Source organism: Loxodonta africana, chromosome 14 (genome assembly GCF_030014295.1).
Source record: "Loxodonta africana isolate mLoxAfr1 chromosome 14, mLoxAfr1.hap2, whole genome shotgun sequence".
Classification (NCBI taxonomy): Eukaryota; Metazoa; Chordata; class Mammalia; order Proboscidea; family Elephantidae; genus Loxodonta; species Loxodonta africana.
The window spans coordinates 22,816,749-22,836,717 of record NC_087355.1 but is presented as its reverse complement, the minus strand read 5'-3'; the positions used below and the strand labels follow the sequence as shown (position 1 = coordinate 22,836,717).

Sequence of the window (19,969 nt, the reverse complement as noted above, 5' to 3'; positions counted from 1 at the left end):
TAATATTTCCTGTAAGTTAAAGGTTGGCAAAGTCAGAAATCTTTTATTTTCTCAAATTGAAAATGCACCATAAGCCATGCTTTAAATAAATGAGTAAAATTTATATTTATATTGTGCCTTTTTTTAGGTGCCCAAGTAGACATAAAAGATCATCTTGGACGTAATTTTTTGCATTTGACTGTACAACAACGTTATGGATTAAAAAATTTACGACCTGAGTTTATGCAGGTAATTTATATGTGTCTATGAATTCCCATAAACTGAGCTAGATTCAACAGAGTAAAGTGATTTTGCTTATTATAATTTTTATTACTATGAAGGCTGACTTTGGAATTTAAAATAGTATTTTAAAATAAAGATGTCATATTTGAATATTTATTTATAACATGATGCTAATAATCATACTAGTTAATTAGATTGATTAATTAGGGATTGCTTTTTCTAAATTGTGGGAAGTTTTCATATACCCCCGTCTATAGTAAGGATACATACTTAATCAGTCAGTTTTGTTTCATTGTTTAACCATTATAAATTGCATGTCAGTGAAATAGTTAATCAAGTACATGAATGAATTAGTAATACTTCATCATCAATTAAGAAAAACGATAAATATGTTTATTGATTTGTTTAAGCTACTCACTTTTCATTCATTTTTTACTTAATATGCATTTAAAAGATAGAATAAATCTGATTTTAACATCCCACTGAGCACAGTTCTACTCTGACACACATAGTGTTGCCAATAGTGGGAATCAACTTGAGGGCAACTGGTAAACTGGTAATTTTAACATCCCATCTCTTTTCTCTTACAAAACGTGTTAGTGTTAACTGATAAGAGTTATTTGGAGGAAAAAAAAGGAGGAGATGAGCAGCGGGTCCGTGGTGAAATACATTTTGAAAATGCTTGTGTAAGGGTTCACAGCTGGGTTAAAAACATTCAAGCATTAAAGTATATTCCCAACTTGCAGGACTTTTCAGAGCCTTTAATATGATAGATAATGTACATTATAGGAAAACAGAGTCTGTAACATTATCCATACTTATTTTACTCTAGTACCCTTTAGGCTATTTACATTTTCCGCTTTGTTGGAAAATTCTATACTATCCCACAGTATAGTTTGAAACATGGTTCTTTAGCATTATAACATAGCTATATGTGCCTTGGTGGCACAGTGGTTAAGAGCTACGGCTGCTAACGAAAAAGGTCAGCGGTTCAAATCTACCAGCAGCTCCTTAGAAACCCTATAGAGCAGTTCTACAGTGTGCTATTGGGTCACTATGAGTCAGAATCGACTCAATGGCAAAGGGTTTGGTTGTTTTGGTTTTATGTAGAATATTAATTTTTCCCACAGATGCAACGTATTAAAGAGCTGGTCATGGATGAAGACAACAATGGTTGTACCCCCCTACATTATGCATGTAGACAGGGGGTTCCTGTCTCTGTAAATAACCTGCTTCACTTTAATGTGTCTATTCATTCCAAAAGCAAAGATAAGAAATCACCGCTGCATTTTGCAGCCAGGTAAGAGTCAGTCTGCACACTATACGAGCATGCCTTGTATCTGTTTAATATTTGATTTGAAAAGATGAAACTTAATCTTTTCTCAAGTTATGGCCGTATCAATACCTGCCAGAGGCTTTTACGAGACATAACCGATACGAGGCTTTTGAATGAAGGTGACCTTCATGGAATGACCCCTCTCCACTTGGCAGCAAAAAACGGGCATGATAAAGTCGTTCAACTTCTCCTGAAGAAAGGCGCATTACTTCTCAGGTGAGAATATATAATTGGAATATTTATATATTCTTTTTTATTAATTAGCTATTTTCAGGATTTTTTCTATTTTATTTTTAATTATGATACATAACTTTATAGCTCACTATGAACTCTTATTTACCTTATTTAATTCTCAAAACATATATAAATTCTCATATATTGAAAAGGAAGTTGGCAGTATTTGCAGTTGACGAAAGAAGACATCAGGTTCAGAGGCTTGAAGACCTTGTTCAAGGTCACCGAATAAGTGGTTTTGAGTGTGGTAGTTCTCAGAACTTTTGATACAGCTCCTCATGTGTCACTTCATACTGCCGCGTTTTCATGCAGATACAAAACTGTTTGCATAAGTACGTGTGTATACGTGTGTGTGTACACACACACACACAAACATCCAAGTTCAAAGACCCTCTTCATTCAATCTGGTGAATGATAATAACAAAAAGTTCCCTTCTAGCTATAATAAAAAAATAGGAGACACATTAAAAGTTGTTTAACTTTGTTATACTTAAAGGAAATCTAAGAAAAGGAGCAAAACCAAGTTAAAAATACGTAAGCCTAATTAAAAAAAAGTGGCAGAGCTAAATATATAAGGATGAATTATCTTCTCAATTCAGGTAGGTTGTAGCAAAGAGCTCATTAGGCTAATGTCCTAAACCAGCATTTTTTATCAGCATACCAATACCGGCAAAGTACCCTAAAATAGCTGCTCACGCCTACTGAAATTAAATGCTGTCAGTACTTCACACATTGTTTCTATGTCTAATTTCAAAAAGTATCACTCATGTGACAAGCCTTCATGGTATGTACATCTTGAATCTTTGTGAAAAAGGACATTTTCCAAATGGACTGAGTAAGCATACTTGAGAGCACAAAAGGAAAAATCTTTTGAGATCTGAACTCTTAGGATAATATGTGACACTAAGCTAAGTATCTGATAGGCATGTACTATAAGATATTTTTATTATTAGTGTTATTATTTTTAGCAGTAACTATTGACATGAAGACTAATATCGTCGTGGAAATTTTTGACGTAATGCTTAATGAAAGAATAAAAGAAGATTTAAAATAGCAGATATAAGCACACTGTAGCTTTGGAAAAAAAAAGTGCGACACAGAAATGCTAACTCTAGTTTCCCCCACTCGCAACTTTTTGGTGATGTGTTGATATACGTTCATATTTTTTTTTAATAATTTTTATTGTGCTTTAAGTGAAAGTTTACAAATCAAGTCAGTCTCTCACATATAAACTTATATACACCTTACTAGATACTCCCATTTACTCTCCCCCTAATGAGTCAGCCTGCTCCCTCCTTCCAGTCTCTCCTTTCATGACCATTTTGCCGGTTTCTAACCCTCTCTACCCTCCCATCTCCCCTCTAGACAGGAGATGCCAACGCAGACTCAAGTGTCCACTTGATACAAGTAGCTCACTCCTCATCAGCATCTCTCTCCAACCCATTGTCCAGTCCAATCCATGTCTGATGAGTCATCTTTGGGAATGGTCCCTGTCCTGGGCCAAAAGAAGGTTTGGGGACCATGACTACTGGGATTCTTCTAGTCTCAGTCGGACCATTAAGTCTGGTCTTTTTATGAGAATTTGGGGTCTGCATCCCACTGTTCTCCTGCTCCCTCAGGGGTTCCCTGTTGTGCTCCCTGTCAGGGCAGTCATTGTTTGTGGCTGGGCACCATCTAGTTCTTCTGGTCTCAGGATGATGTAAGTCTCTAGTTCATGTGGCCCTTTCTGTCTCTTGGTCACATAATTATCTTGTGCCTTGGTGTTCTTCATTCTCTTTTGATCCAAGTGGGTTGAGACCAATTGATGCATTTTAGATGGCCGCTTGTTAGCATTTAAGACCCCAGACACCACACTTCAAAGTGGGTTGCAGAATGTTTTCGTAATAGAATTTATTTTGCCAATTGACTTACATATCCCCTGAAGCCATAGTCCCCAAACCGCCGCCCTTGCTCTGCTGACCTTCGAAGCATTCCGTTTATTCAGGAAACTTCTTTGCTTTTGGTCTAGTCCAGTTGAGCTGACCTTCCCTGTATTGAGTGTTGTCCTTCCCTTCACCTAAAGTAGTTCTTATCTACTATCTAATCAGTGAATAACCTTCTCCCACCCTCCTTCCCTCCCCCTCTCATAACCACAAAAGAATGTGTTCTCAGTTTAAACTATTTCTCAAGTTCTTATAATAGTGGTCTTATACAATATTTGTCCTGTTGTAACTGACTAATTTCACTCAGCATAATGCCTTCCAGATTCCTCCATGTTATGAAATGTTTCACAGATTCCTCACTGTTTTTTACCGATGCATAGTATTCCATTGTGTGAATATACCATAATTTATTTATCCATTTATCTGTTGATGGACACCTTGGTTGCTTCCAGCTTTTTGCCATTGTAAACAGTGCTGCAGGGAACGTGGGTGTGCATTTATGTGTTCGTGTTAAGGCTCTTATTTCTCTAGGATCTATTCCAAGGAGTGAGATTGCCGGATTGTGTAATAGTTCGATTTCTAGCTTCTTAAGGAAGAGCCAAGTCAATTTTCAAAATGGTTGTACCATTTGACATTCCCACCAGCAGTGTATAAGTGTTTCAATCTCTCCACAGCCTCTCCAACATTTATTATTTTGTATTTTTTGGATTAATGCCAGCCTTGTTGGAGTGAGATGGAATCTCATTGTAGTTTTAATTTGCGTTTCTCTAATGGCTAATGATAGAGAGCATTTTCTCATGTATCTGTTAGCCGCCTGAATATCTTCTTTAGTGAAGTGCGTGTTCATATCCTTTGCCCAACTTTTAATTGGGTTGTTTGTCTTTTTGTGGATGAGTTTTGACAGAATCATATAGATTTTAGAGATCAGTTCCTCGTTGGAGATGTCATAGCTGAAAATTTTTTCCCAAACTGTAGGTGGTCTTTTTACTCTTTTGGTGAAGTCTTTAGATGAGCATAGGTGTTTGATTTTTAGGAGCTCCCAGTTATCTGGTTTCTCTTCATCATTTTTAGTAATGTTTTGTATTCTGTTTATGCCTTGTAATAGGGCTCCTAACATTGTCCCTAATTTTTCTTCCATGATCTTTATCGTTTTAGTCTTTATGTTTAGGTCTTTGATCCACTTGGAGTTAGTTTTTGTGCATGGTGTGAGGTATGGGTCATGTTTCATTTTTTTGCAAATGGATATCCAGTTATGCCAGCACCATTTGTGCTATCTTTTCCCCAATTAACTGACACTGGACCTTTGTCAAATATCAGCTGCTCATATGAGAATGGATTTATATCTGGGTTCTCAATTCTGTTCCATTGGTCCATGTGCCTGTTGTTGTACCAATACCAGGCTGTTTTGACTCCTGTGGCTGTATAATATGTTCTAAAATCGGATAGAGTGAGGCCTCCCACTTTCTTCTTCTTTTTCAGTAATGCTTTACTTATCCGGGGCTTCTTTCCCTTCCATATGAAGTTGGTGATTTGTTTCTCCATCACTTTAAAAAATGTCATTGGAGTTTGGATTGGAAGTGCATTGTATGTGTAGATGGCTTTTGGTAGAATAGACATTTTTACTATGTTAAGTCTTCCTATCCATGAGCAAGGTACGTTTTTCCACTTATGTAGGTCCCTTTCAGTTTCTTGCACTAGTACTTCGTAGTTTTCTTTGTATAGGTCTTTTACATCTTTGGTAAGATTTATTCCTAAGTATTTTATCTTCTTGGGGGTTACTGTGAATGGTATTGATTTGGTGATTTCCTCTTCGATGTTCTTTTTGTTGATGTAGAGGAATCCAAGTGATGTTTGTATGTTTATCTTGTAATCTGAGACTCTGCTGAACTCTTCTATTAGTTTCAGTAGTTTTCTGGAGGATTCCTTAGGGTTTTCTGTGTATAAGATCATGTCATATGCAAATAGAGATAATTTTACTTCTTCCTTGTCAGTTCAGATGCCCTTTATTTCTTTGTCTAGCCTAATTGCTCTGGCTAGGACCTCTAGCACAATGTTGAATAAGAGCGGTGATAAAGGGCATCCTTGTCTGGTTCCCTTTCTCAAGGGAAATGCTTTCAGGCTCTCTCCATTCAGAATGATGTTGGCTCTTGGCTTTGTATACATGCCCTTTATTATGTTGAGGAATTTTCCTTCAATTCCTATTTTGCTGAGAGTTCTTATCATGAATGGGTGTTAGACTTTGTCAAATGCCTTTTCTGCATCAATTGATAAGATCATGTGGTTTTTGTCTTTTGTTTTATTTATATGGTGGATTACATTAATGGTTTTTCTAATGTTGAACCAACCTTGCATAAAAAAAAAAAATACCTGGTATAAATCCCACTTGGTCGTGGTAGGTTATTTTTTTGATATGTTGTTGAATTCTATTGGCTAGAATTTTGTTGAGGATTTTTACATCTATGTTCATGAGGGATATAAAAAAAATCTGTAATATTCTCTTTTTTGTGCTGTCTTTAGCTGGTTTTGGTATCAGGGATATGCTGGCTTCATAGAATGAGTTAGGTAGTATTCCATCATTTTCTATGCTTTGAAATACCTTTAGTAGTAGTGGTGTTAACTCTTCTCTGAAAGTTTGGTAGAACTCTGCAGTGAAGCCATCCGGGCCAGGGCTTTTTTTTGTTGGAAGTTTTTTGGTTACCTTTTCAATCTCTTTTTTTGTTATGGGTCTATTTAGTTGTTCTACTTCTGATTGTATTAGTTCAGGTAGGTAGTGTTTTTCTAGGAATCCATCCATTTTTTCTAGGTTTGTAAATTTGTTAGAGTACAATATTTCGTAATAATCTGATATGATTCATTTAATTTCAGTTGGGTCTGTTGTGATATGGCCCATCTCGTTTCTTATTCGGGTTATTTGTTTCCTTTCCTGTATTTCTTTAGTCAGCCTGGCCAATGGTTTATCAATTTTGTTAATTTTTTGCAAAGAACCAGCTTTTGGCTTTGTTAATTCTTTCAATTGTTTTTCTGTTCTCTAATTCATTTAGCTCAGCTCTAATTTTTATTATTTGTTTTCTTCTGGTGCCTGATAGATTCTTTTGTTGCTCACTTTCTATTTGTTCAAGTTGTAGGGACAGTTCTCTGATTTGGCTCTTTCTTCTTTATGTATGTGTGCATTTATCAATATAAATTGACCTCTGAGCACTGCTTTTGCTGTGTCCCAGAGGTTTTGATAGGAAGTGTTTTCATTCCCATTGCATTCTGTGAATTTCTTTATTCTCTCCTTAATGACTTCTATAACCCAGTCTTTTCTGAGCAGGGTATTGTTCAGTTTCCAAGTATTTGATTTCTTTCCCTGATTTTTCTATTATCGATTTCTACTTTTATGGCCTTGTGGTCTGAGAAGATGCTTTGTAATATTTCGATGTTTTGGATTCTACAAAGGTTTGTTTTATGACCCGATATGTGATCTATCCTAGAGAATGTTCCGTGTGCACTAGAAAAAAGAGTATACTTTGCAGCTGTTGGGTGGAGTGTTCTGTATACGTCTATGAGGTCAAGTTGGTTGATTGTAGCAATTAGGTCTTCCGTGTCTCTATTGAGCGTCTTACTGGAAGTCCTATCCTTCTCCGAAAGTGATGTGTTGAAGTCTCTTAATGTAACTGTGGAAGTGTCTATCTCACTTTTCAATTCTGTTAAAGTTTGTTTTATGTATCTTGCAGCCCTGCCATTGGGTGCATAAATATTTAATATGGTTATATCTTCCTGGTAAATTGTCCCTTTAATCATTATGTAGTGTCTTTCTTTATCCTTTGTGGTGGATTTAACTTTAAAGTCTATTTTGTCAGAAATTAATATTGCCACTCCTGCTCTTTTTTGATTGTTGTTTGGTTGATATATATTTTTCCAACCTTTGAGTTTTAGTTTGTTTGTGTCTCTAAGCCTAAGGTGTGTCTCTTGTAGGCAGCATATAGACAGATCGTGTTTCTTTATCCAGTGTGAGACTCTCTGTCTCTTTATTGGTGCATTTAGTCCATTTACATTCAGCGTAATTATAGCTAAGTATGCGTTTAGTGCTGTCATTTTGATGCTTTTTTGTGTGTGTTGTTGACAATTTCATTTTTCCACTTTTTTGTGCTGAGAAGTTTTTCTTTGTAAATGGTGTGTTCCTCATTTTCATAGTGGTTGACTTTATGTTTGCTGAGTTGTTATGTTTTTCTTGGTTTTTATTTTGAATTATGGAATTGTTAGATCTCTTTGTGGTTACCTTAATATGTACCCCTATTTTTCTAAGTAAAAACCTAACTTGCATTGTCCTATATTGCCTTGTTTTCCTCTCCATATGGAAGATCTGTGCCCCCTGTATTTAGTCCCTTTTTTTTTATTATTGTAATCTTTTACATAATGACTTCAATGATTCCCGGTTTTGAGCATTTTTTCTTTTCAAAATTAATCTTACTTTGTTTTTGTGATTTCCCTATTTGAGTTCATATCAGGATGTTCTGTTCTGTGACCTCGTGTTGGTATCTGATATTGATTTTCTGACCAAACAATTTCCTTTAGTATTTCTTGTAGCTTTGGTTTGGTTTTTTGCAAATTCTCTAAGCTTGTGTTTATCTGTAAATATTTTAACTTCACCTTCATATTTGAGAGAGAGTTTTGCTGGATATATGATCCTTGGCTGGCAGTTTTTCTCCTTCAGTGGTCTATATTTGTCTTCCCATTGCCTTCTTGCCTGTATGGTTTCTGCTGAGTAGTCTGAACTTATTCTTATTGATTCTCCTTTGTAAGTGACTTTTCTTTTATCCCTGGCTGCTTTTAAAATTATCTCTTTATCTTTGGTTTTGGCAAGTTTGATGATAATATGCCTTGGTGATTTTCTTTTTGGATCAATCTTATATGGGGTTCGATGAGCATCTTGAATAGATGTCCTTTCATCTTTCATAATGCCAGGGAAGTTTTCTGCCAACAGATCTTCAACTATTCTGTCTGTATTTTCTGTTACCCCTCCCTGTTCTGGGACTCCAATCACACACAAGTTATTCTTCTTGATAGAGTCCCACATGACTCTTAGGGTTTCTTCATTTTTCTAAATTCTTTTATCTGATTTTTCTTCAACTATATTGGTGTCAATTGCCTTATCTTCCAACTCCCCCACTCTGCATTCCAATTGCTTGATTCTGCTCCTCTGACTTCCTATTGAGTTGTCTAATTCTGTAATTTTACTGTTAATTTTTTGGATTTCTGAATACGGTCTCTCTATGGATTCTTGCAGCTTATTAATTTTTCCACTATGTTTTTGAATAATCTTTTTGATTTCTTCAACAGCTTTATCAGTGTGTTCCTTGGCTTTTTCTGTAGATTGCTTTATTTCATTTCTGAGGTCATCCCTGATGTCTTGAAGTGTTCTGTATATTAGTTTTTTATATTCGGCATCTGGCAATTCCAGGATTGTATCTTCATTTGGGAAAGATTTTGGTTCTTTAATTTGAAGATTTGTAGAAGCAATCATGGTCTGCTTCTTTATGTGGTTTGATATCGACTGCTGTCTCCGAGCCATCTGTAAGATATTGTAATGATTTATATTTGCTCACTGAGTCTTATCTTGTTTTGTTTTGTTTCAGTATACCCAGATGGGCTACTAGATTGAGCTGTCTTGATTGTTGTAGCCTTTGAATAACTTATGTCCTATTACCAGCTGGTTTGGGCTGTTACCAGATATGTAAGCCTAAGAATCCATTCACTATTCTTGAGTAGAATCAGCTTAGGTGTTCTGATTTTGGGTCACCAAGTGTGTGGTGTAGACTGTCACCTATTAACTTAGAGTAGTAGTGGTGATAGTTGTGTGCACCAGATTCTAGTAGTGGCAGGGGGTCATACTCCAAGGAAGGCAGGATGCTGACAGCCTTCCCCGACGTGCCAGTGAGGTAGGTGTGTCTCTATTCCTAAAGCACTTTGGTGGGTGGGCTCTGCCGCAGCTGTACCTTAGGCACCCAATGCTTGTACCTCTAAAGATTGATAGGCTCAGTATCCTCAGACCCCTTTGGCAGGTGGCTAGGTGGTTTGGGTGGAGCTTCAGCCCTCATTTCTCTGCTGTGGATCAGTGAGGACTCTGTTTAATAGGTAGAGATATCAGACCTGGAAAACTTGTCTTTCCAGTGCTCTGCTAAAACAATTACAGTCAGATCTCTATCAGACTTGCCTTTGCATTATAATAGCCACCTTGTTCCCTATAGGGATGAAAGCCAAATACTGTGGATCTTGTATGCTTGGCTGGAGCTGGTTCTGTATTTTTGTTCCAGTTTAGGGAAGTCAGGGAAGGATTTTTCATCCCCGGGCTGTTAGTAGCTGCTTCTCTCAGGCCAGGAGCATGCGTTAGGAAAAAAAAAAAAAAAAAAAAAACCCACAGAGCACTTCACTCCCTGGCCCAGGAAATTCCAATGTTAATGAAGCCACCTGGGGCAGGGAGGGGAGGGATCAGATAGATAGGAGAGAGTAGCACCCAGCAATATAGACAAAGTTACTTACCTTGCTTGGTGATGACTGTTTTATCTGAGATTCCTGAGGCGGTGTGTAGCCTGTGTGCACTGGCTGGGTCGAGATTGCCCCCGAGGGTCAGGCCTGCATCCCATGCTTGTGTCGTCTCAGAAGCGGTGGTCAGCTTCTCTGCTCCTAGTCCAAAGCCCAGCACCAAGGTTTCCTGACTGGGACACTGCACTCCAGGCTTCAAAACCAGTCACTGCTTCCCAGTGATTTCTCCTCCTGTCAGCCGCTGTTGTTGTGCTGCCTATGTGCACTGGCTGGGTTTCCCCCGAGGTTACTTCAGGGTGCTAGGGCTGAGTCCCGTGCTTGCGCCCTCTCAGGAAGCCGTGCTCAGCTCCTCTGCACTTAGTCCAAAGCCAGGCACCAAGGTTTTCTGACTGGGACACTGGCTCCGGGCTCTGAAAACAGTCGCTGCTTCCCCGTGGTTGCTCATTCTCTCGTTAGCTGTGTCAGTGTGCAGCCTGCTTGTGCTGGCTGAGTCTCTACTGAGGTTACCCCAGGGGGTTAGGGGTTAGGGCTATGTCCTGTGCTTGCCCCTTCTCAGTAAGCTGCAATCAGCCCCGCCACTTGGCACCAAGGAACCGCAAGGGCTCAAGGCTGTGGAGGGGGATGCTGGTTCCGGAAGTGGTCGCTGCTTCAGGGCCCAACTTTTCACTCCCCTGTCACTCAGGTCAATTCTTTAGATCTGTGTTTGATGGTCAGTGTTCGTAGATTGTCATGTGTGTGATCAATTCAATTGTTTTTCCAAGTGTTTGTTGCAAGAGGGATCCGCGGTAGCTTCTACCTAGTCAACCATCTTGGCCCCACCTCCATATGTTCATATTTTAACCCACTAAATAAATATGTCTGAAACACACCTCGGGTAGCTCATTTAAGACAATTGGGCTTGAAAATTGCTCATTTATTAGAAATGGTCAGACAGCAATAGGTTTGGTTTGGTTTTGGTTTTAATAAATATTTCATTGCTAGGTCTCAATTATGCGTTTTATTTTTTTGTCATCAGACCCGCCTTTCAGATTACTGAGCCAAGTGGCATCACTTCCCATCTTCCGTCTGTAAAGTGTATGTACATATGCAAACATCTTTCCTTAACCCTTTCACAGTGACCACGATGGCTGGACTGCTTTGCATCATGCTTCTATTGGCGGGTACACTCAGACCATGAAGGTCATCCTTGATACCAACTTGAAGTGCACAGATCAGCTAGATGAAGAAGGGGTATGTACTGTGTTCCTCCTATCGACCCCAAATTCTAGCATAGAACAAACTTCCAGAATTGTAACAAAGACTTCTTCTTAGATACCCTCTTCCCTTCTCTGCCTCATTCCCAGCCATTTTGGGGGTTCTTAACACCCAGAATCTTGGAATGGGGAATGAGTAGCAGGGAAGAGAATAAGGAGAATTCCAAAGGTTGGGCCCATGCCGAGAACCCTTTGCCAGTCTAGCAGAGGACCATCCACAGACCTGTGCAGACTGGTGAGAAAACTTCCAGCTATCCCTGGCCATCTAAGAATGATGAAGAGGGCAGGATGAGTTTTCAATGAAACTATATGTGTTTGATTTGAAGAACTGTCCCTCCTTTTGCTATTATGCCCTTTTATAGGAGAGTGAGAGTATTGAAATGTATGTTCTTTCATGAAATGATGGAGATGGAAAAGTATAGTTGCTTTTTTTTTTTTTTTTTTTTAATGTTCTTATGTGTCAAAACTAAAAATTGGCAACCTAATAACAATCTCCCTCTCTTTTTTTTTTAATCTGGAAACTTCTTCTCTAAAAAAAAAATAGATGATAAATCTCCCAGGAATCTTCTCTTTGTGTTCACTCTAGCATCTCTACCCCCAGAGTATGTCCTTTGTCATTGTAGAATCATCCCACTGCAAAAACAAAGCAAAACTGAACATGGAAATTCACACATACAGGCCCTCTTCCCCCCACTTACCACCATATTTGAACTATAAGCTTATTATTTTGAATCCAGGTTCTGAACACCAGTTGTCAATTTTGTGTATGCAGCATTAAATTGTTAGTTTTTCTAATGCTTTCTTTGAAACAATTCAACAATGAAACAAGGCAGTAAAGTAACCAAGCGATGGTTAGCCATTGTCACTGCATTTTCTGTGTTCTGTTCTCTCTAAAAGAACACTGCGCTTCACTTCGCTGCAAGGGAAGGCCATGCCAAAGCCGTTACACTTCTCCTGAGCTACGATGCTGAAATCGTCCTAAACAAGCAGGATGCCTCCTTCTTGCATGTTGCAATTCACAATAGGAGGAAGGAGGTGGTTCTTACCACCATCAGGAACAAAAGGTATGCTGCCTTATTGTCCAGTATCATTAGTATTTTCTGACATGAGTGATGGTTCACAACCTCACAGGAAATAAAAGAGAGAAAAAAGAATAATTTTTATCATAAATTTAAAAATTTATCATAGGTTTAAAAATGCCATTTGTTTACATAAATGATTTAGTTAACATTTTGGGTAACAACAGACAAGTTGCTTAACCTCTTTGATCTTCGGTTTTCATTTCCAATACATAAAAAAAAAAAAAAATACATGAGAGGGAAGTATTAACCTTGGTAGCACTTTTGTGAGACTCAGGAGTTCGTGCACTATAACCTCCCGCACCACGGTCATTGTTAAGTAAATTCTGCCCCATCCTACCTGAAATTGCCCCACACTCTGTCTTAGAAGGAGTACAACCAGAACGCTCCTTAGAGGCAAGGATGGCAAGACTTCATCTCACGTACTTTGGACATGTTATCAGGAGGGACCAGTCCTTGGAGAAGAACACCCTGCTTGGTAAAGTAGATGGTCAGTGAAAAAGAGGAAGACCCTCAACGAGATGGATTGACACAGTGGCTGCAACAATGAGCTCAAACATAGCAACGATTGTGAGGATGGTGCAGGACAGAGCAATGTTGTACATAGGGTTGCTATGAGTCAGAACCAACTGGACGGCACCTAATAACAACAACTTATGCCAACAGAAACCCTAAAAGTGGATGTTGGTGCCATCTAATGAAATTTTTCTTAACACATGATCTTTCGTGGTTGTTGGTTTTTAAACCATACTCTAAGGATTTTTAATGACAGAGCCGGAGGGTAATTTTTCCCACTTCTCATACACAAGGTTTTCTATATAATCACAGGTAGATAAGTGCAAGGGCCCAGCGTCATCCAATAGAAGACAGAGAGATGGACACCCTCACAACCTAGGTGTATCATTTTGAGCATGGGCAGTCTCAAGAAACCCCTGCTGATCATTAGTTTGAAACACTAGTTGATGCATGTGTGCAACCAGAAGTTCTCTGGCGATAGTGCAGATATTCTAGATGGATTTTACTGACAGAGTTAATGGAAAATTTGTCTGGCTGTTTTTAGAACCAGCCTCCTAACACATAGACAAGATCTTGGAGATAAAAAAGCTCTTCTTTGCTTCCTGTTGCAGATTTATCCCCTTTTTAATAATGTAGGCACATTCTTATCCCATCCAACTGAATAAGGATGACAAGAAGGGGAAATCTCTTCAGTGTTCTGGCAGAGTTTATCCTTACTAATGTACATGACACATGTTATTCTGTCATTTAATTCCATGCATAATGCACACATTGATTACGTATTAAGTATTATGTGCACAGTACAATGCTGCTGAAATACGTATGTGAATGTGGGTATCTCTACCCAACACAGTCAGCTCTGAAAGTACATACGATTTCATGACTTCGAGAGGAAAAGAAGACGAAAGCCTGCCTTCTTTGGAAGGCATTTAGGGAAAGAGAACAGTGATTATAACAGCTATCCTGGAATTTGCCTGTATTCCTAATGTCCAGTAATGAACAAGGATCCCATTTATGGATTGACCTTGGTTGGAACCAGTGTGTGATCATTACATTGTAAGTGAACTAAAATTTAGGTTTTTTCTGAAAATGTAATCTTGAGGTTTATCTGGTACCTTCATCATTGTGCAGAACAGATCAATACTTGTGTTTGTTTGTTTTTAATAGATGGGAAGAATGCCTTAAGACTTTTAGCCATTATTCTCAAAGTAATAAATGTCCCATCACGGAAATGGTGGAATACCTCCCTGAATGCATGAAAGTAAGTTCTCCAAACAAGATCTCTTCTAGGTACATGCCTGGCATATAATATGTGAGAATTTATTGTTGTAATCACAAACTAAATTTCTGTCTTGACATAATGTTTCTAGTTTTCCATAGGCTTTAAGGGATGTTAGCCAATAAGTATTTACCGAGGATCTATCTGGTTTTTTTTTTTTTTTAATTTGGTTTAAAGAATCCTACTGGTGGCTATGTGGAATATAAAAAAAATATAGGAAATGGATTTCCTATTCAGACTATCCAAGGCTAGAGCAGAGATCAGACTGGTGGCTGCTGGCTGAATGAAGCCTATGGGCATGTTTTCTTTGATAGGTGTGTTGTTGTTGTTTCAAATTGGTGTTAATTGCTAACACTTAAAACTAGGACACTTATCTTAGGATCCAGATATCTGGCTTCCTGTAAAAATCATATCTAGTGACTGGGGCTACCTTCTTACAAGTCAAGGATCTGAGAAGCAACTGCTTCCTGAAGATGAGCGAGCACTCTCCCATGGCCACACCCCACCTCTGCCTTTTGTATACCCAGCTCTAAGGCTTAGCGTTAGTTGCCACATATTGTCATCCTGGTGCAATTCCTTTTCTTATAATAGAGAGATATTTCTCTGTAGCTGCCTCTATGAAAAGAGCAAAGGTAAAAGCCAGCCCAAGGAGAACCAATGTTTCAAGAACAGTAGAAAGGAGCTCTTATACTTGGCATGGTTCATTCACTTATATTACCTGCCCCATGTCTGTAGGCATGTGAACATGTGACTCCCTGTGCTAGAATAAACATACACCTGACCCCCTTCCAGGCAGACACTTAGCTGAGCACATGAGTGTTAAAGGGATGCAGATAAAAGGCCCTCTGGGAAAGCTGAGATTTGAGGATTGTGACAGACATAGAATGACCAAGAAAAGGGAATGACTGGACATTCAAGGGGAGACATATGTTCAAAAACAGATTAGAACACCATGTTTGGAGCCTGCGAGCCATGGGATTTAATCTTGGCTGTGCCTCTTGCTGGGCCACTTTATCCAAGCCATTTTACTTCTCTGAGCTTCATTTTCTATTTTCTTTACCTCTAAAGCAGCGATGCTGATAACAATCTTGCAAAGTGGTTACAAAATTAGACGTAAAATATATAGTGTTCAGGATAATGGTTGGCACACATCATACCCCTGACTATTTTGATGCTACTTCTGAGTCGGAATCAACTTGATGGCAACGGCTTTATGATTACTACTGCTGCTACGACTCCTACAACTATTAGTACTGGCACCGTTGTTTTTATTTATTCAATAAGCACTTATAATATGCTGTTTTATGTGCATTTTTTTTCTTTATGATGTCTGGTGGAAACTGGGTCCAGTCTGGTGCAGAGACGGCATGCAGATAGCTTTTTAGGTGCATGTATCTCAACAAAAGCACATGAATATTAAGGGTTGAAAATTCATTAATGAATAATCAGACATACAGGCAGAGTTATATATAATGATGTTCCCTGCCGCATTATTTATAATAGAAAAAATATGTTAAAAATATTCACATAAGAAAAAGACCTGAAGAAATTATGCTAAAATGTTAACAAGAATTACGTTGGTTGTGGGATTATGATTTTCTTTTCTTCTTTATAATCTGTTGCCATTGAGTCAATTCTGACTCATAGCGACCCTGTAAGACAGAGTAGAACTGCCCCATAGGGCTTCCAAGGAGTAGCTGGTGGATTCAAACTGCCGACCTTTTGGTTAGCAGCCAAACAGTTAACCACTGCACCATGAGGGCTCCATTTCTTCTGTATACTACTATATATTTTCTAGTTAGGTTTCTATAGTGATTAGTATTACTTTAATGTTATGAATATTTCTTCAGTAAAATAAGGCAACTTAGATGACTTTCAGTTTAGGCTCACAACCCTCATTTGAATTACTTATACAGCGTTTCTGAAAATAAGTCATTCAGTTGCTTTTGTAAAACACCCCGAGGCAACCCATTGTTTATTGTACCTGTGCTGATTATGACAAAGTTCTCAAACTATAAAATCACAACTGCCTCCCTGGTTCTGCCTTGCAAAGCACTACTGACTAGTCTTTATTTTCCATAGTAGTCCTTCAAATATTTGATGATACCTATTAATGTCATCAATACTGCTGGCTCAGTTGCCAGCACAGTCTTCCTTAAAACTTTCTGAGTTCCTACCATGGTGTCTGGAACTGGACCAGGGCCTCAGCACCCACCAGATGAGGCTGATTGCTGTTTCTTCCCTTCAGGGTACTGTCCAACCCTCTACCCCTTCATCTTGTAAGTAGGGTCCTTTGATGCTCCAGGAGCTCCTAGAAGCATTGATGGGGTTGTTCTGGGGCTTGTGTCCAGTCCCAGTTCTAGGAGGGCCATATGGCTAGTGTGGTATTTTCTTTCTGAAAATGTTTATGTAGTCAGGATCTCCATCAAAATATTTGCCCAAGGCGCCACAAGCCTTAGGGATGGCCCAATTGCTCCTATAAGTGTTCTCTTCCTGAGTATACATCTAGAGGACCTTCAGATATTTCTTGTTACAACATCTCTTCCTACCATCTTGTCCACCCCGCTCTGGACACATGCTTTGTACTGTTGCTTACAAGTGTGATGCAGAAGCAAACACAGTACTCCAGGTCCAAGCAATTCAAAAGATGGGACTTAGCCCATAGAAAGAACCCAGTGCTAAGCTGAAAAGTCTTGATTAGAGACAGTAAGTTGTCATCCTAAGACGGTTAGCAAAGGAATCCTTAATACTTGTGTGTTCTCTAGAAGCCCTAAAATATATCAAATCAGAGGCAAAAATAATCTGTTACCCAAATTTTAGTAAATACAGCTTTATTCTCATTCTCATGGTTTTTTCTGAATCACTTGGTACCTCTGTCTCATGCAGTGCTAATTGTAACGCTATTTTCAACCTTGTTCCTGCATCACATGGATTATAATTTGTCCCTGAGCTGAAAGAAGTAAAGGAAAGGGGACATTTTGCATGTTATTTTAGAAATAGACAATATCCTGTGTCATATTTAGTCTCCGGCCCAAGTATTTTAACTGATTTATGCTGTCCCAAAGGTACTTCTGGATTTCTGCATGTTACACTCCACTGAAGACAAGTCATGTCGAGACTACCATGTAAGTTTATTTTATCGTAGTGGTTTGAAGTTTATCATAGTTCTTTGAAGAATTTAAAAAATAATATTACTATAGTTTCAGTTTCAAAAGATGGTAATTCCTGGTTTTATTTGTTGTGTTATTATATTATCTACTTCTGAGGGAATTTTTCCCCTTTGATATTTAGTTTTCCCTCAGCATTTTAATTGTCCTTAATAGTATTATTCAGGGTTATTTTTAATCTTTCTGTCTTCTTAGGGAGCTCTGGTGGCACAATGGTTGAGAGTTTGGCTGCTAACCAAATGGTCAGCAGTTCGAATCCACCAGTCGCTCCTTGCAAACCCTATGAGGCAGTTCTACTCTGTTGTATAGGGTCACTATGAGTCGGAATCCACTCAAAGGCAATGGGTTTTTTGGTTTTTATATTTTCTTAGGTTGTTTCATCTGAAGAATATAATTCTAAAAGATCTATGTGCTCTTTTGAGAATCCATCTTTTTCCATAGCTATGAGTTAATAAGCAATGAAATAACAGCTTTTCAGTATTCTTTTTTTTAAACTAAAATATGCAATAATTTAATTTAATTAACTTTTCTCCAGATGAAATGGCTCAACTTTATTTAAATCACTTAATTTTCAACAAAATTGTAGGCTTGTGTATTTGGTTTTCCAAGAACAACTTTTACTGTCTATACTAAATATAATTTTTAAAACCTTTATATCTTCTACAGATCGAGTATAATTTCAGATATCTCCAATGTCCACTAGAGCTCACCAAAAAAATAACTCCTGTAAAGGACGTTACATATGAGCCTCTTGCAACACTCAATGTAAGTCCAGTGTTTTCAGTATCCAGGTAGTTTCTGCATGCAAAGTTTTGGTATCATAGTCCCAAAGCTGATGGAGATGGAAGGGGCCTAGAGAAATTTCCAGTTTTATAGCTGTATGTCTGTGTATGCCATGTAGCTCAACCCTTCATTCTTTAGTAAAGAAAGCAACCGTTCTCTATAATGGCTGTATTTGATCCTCCTAAAGTCCACACTCTTTGTCACATCAGTCCTAATGGTCACATCAGACCTGCCTCAATTGAGTTTCCATGTAAAACAGGAACAGTACAGGGCTGACAGTCCATAGTTTAGTGCTTGTCCCCCATCGCCGTCCACCTTAAATGTAGGGTTATGGATTGAATTATGTCCCCCCAAAATTTGTGTTGTAAATCCTGACCTCAATGCCCATGGTTATAATCCCATTTGGGAATGGAATGTCTTTGTTATGTTAATGAGGCAGGATTAGTATGGGGTGTGTCTTGAGTCCATCTCTTTTGAGATCTAAAAGAGATTCAATAAGCAAGCTAGGAAGCAGAGTTGGGGGAAGATTAATGCCAAGCCACATGGAGATCTCCAAAGAACCAGGAAACAAGCTGAAGAGAGAAGGACCTTCTGCCAGAGCCGACAGAGAGGGAAAGCCTTCCCCTCGAGTTGGCACCCTAAATTCAGACTTCTAGCCTCCTAAACTGTGAGGAAAATAAATTTTTGTTTGTGAAAGCCAACCGCTTGTGGTATTTCTGTTATAGCAGCACTAGATAACAAAAGGAATACACAGAGTCACTGTACCAAAAAGAATTGGTTGACGTTTAGCCATTTTAGGAGGTAGCATATGGTCAAGAACTGATGATGATATTGAAGGAAGAAGTCCAAGCTGCACTGAAGGCATGGATGAAAAACAAGGCTCCAAGAATTGACAGAATACCAGTTGAGATGTTTCAACAAATAGATGTGCTAGAAGCTCTCACTCATCTATGCCAAGAAATTTGGAAGACCTCTAGCCAATCAACTAGAAGAGATCCATATTTGTGCCCATTACAAATAGAGGTTATCCAACAGAATCAGGAAATTATTGAATAATATCATTAATATCACACACAAATACAATTTTACTGAAGATAATTCAAAAATGTTTGCAGCAGTATGTCAACAGGAAATTGCCAGAAATTCAAGCTGAATTCAGAAGAGGACATGGAAGGAGAGATATCATTAGTGATGTTAGCTGAATCTTGGCTGAAAGCAGAGAATACCAGAAAGATGTTTACCTGTGTTTTATTGACTATGCAAGGGCATTCAGCTTCGTGGATCATAACAAATTATGGTTACATTGTGAAGAATGAGAATCCCAGAACACTTAATTGTGCTCTTGAAGAACCTGTACTTAGATCAAGAAGCAGTAGTTGGAACAGAAGGGGATACTGCATGGTTTAAAGTCAGGAAAGGTATGCATCACTGTTGTGTCCTTTCACCATACTTATTCAATCTGTATGCTGAGCAAGTAATCTGAGAAACTGGATTATATGAAGAAGAATTCAGCATCAGGATTGGAGGAAGACTCGCTAACAACCTACAATATGCAGATGATACAGCCTTGCTTGCTGAAAACGAAGAGGACTTGAAGCACTTACTGATGAAGATCAAAGACCACAGCCTTCAGTATGGATTACACCTCAACAT

At 38.4% G+C, this 19,969-nt stretch overlaps 1 protein-coding gene across 1 annotated transcript in view; it reads left to right on the top strand.

Moving 5' to 3' along the window:
- The window catches only part of TRPA1 (transient receptor potential cation channel subfamily A member 1), a 77,570-nt gene that overhangs the window by 28,119 nt on the left and 29,482 nt on the right, over positions 1-19,969 (top strand). The window contains exons 10-17 of the mRNA XM_003408220.3: positions 128-228; positions 1,353-1,522; positions 1,610-1,774; positions 11,355-11,469; positions 12,390-12,556; positions 14,255-14,348; positions 17,432-17,491; positions 18,200-18,298. Of these exons, the coding sequence (XP_003408268.2) occupies positions 128-228; positions 1,353-1,522; positions 1,610-1,774; positions 11,355-11,469; positions 12,390-12,556; positions 14,255-14,348; positions 17,432-17,491; positions 18,200-18,298 (971 nt within the window). The remainder of the gene's footprint in view (positions 1-127; positions 229-1,352; positions 1,523-1,609; positions 1,775-11,354; positions 11,470-12,389; positions 12,557-14,254; positions 14,349-17,431; positions 17,492-18,199; positions 18,299-19,969) is intronic.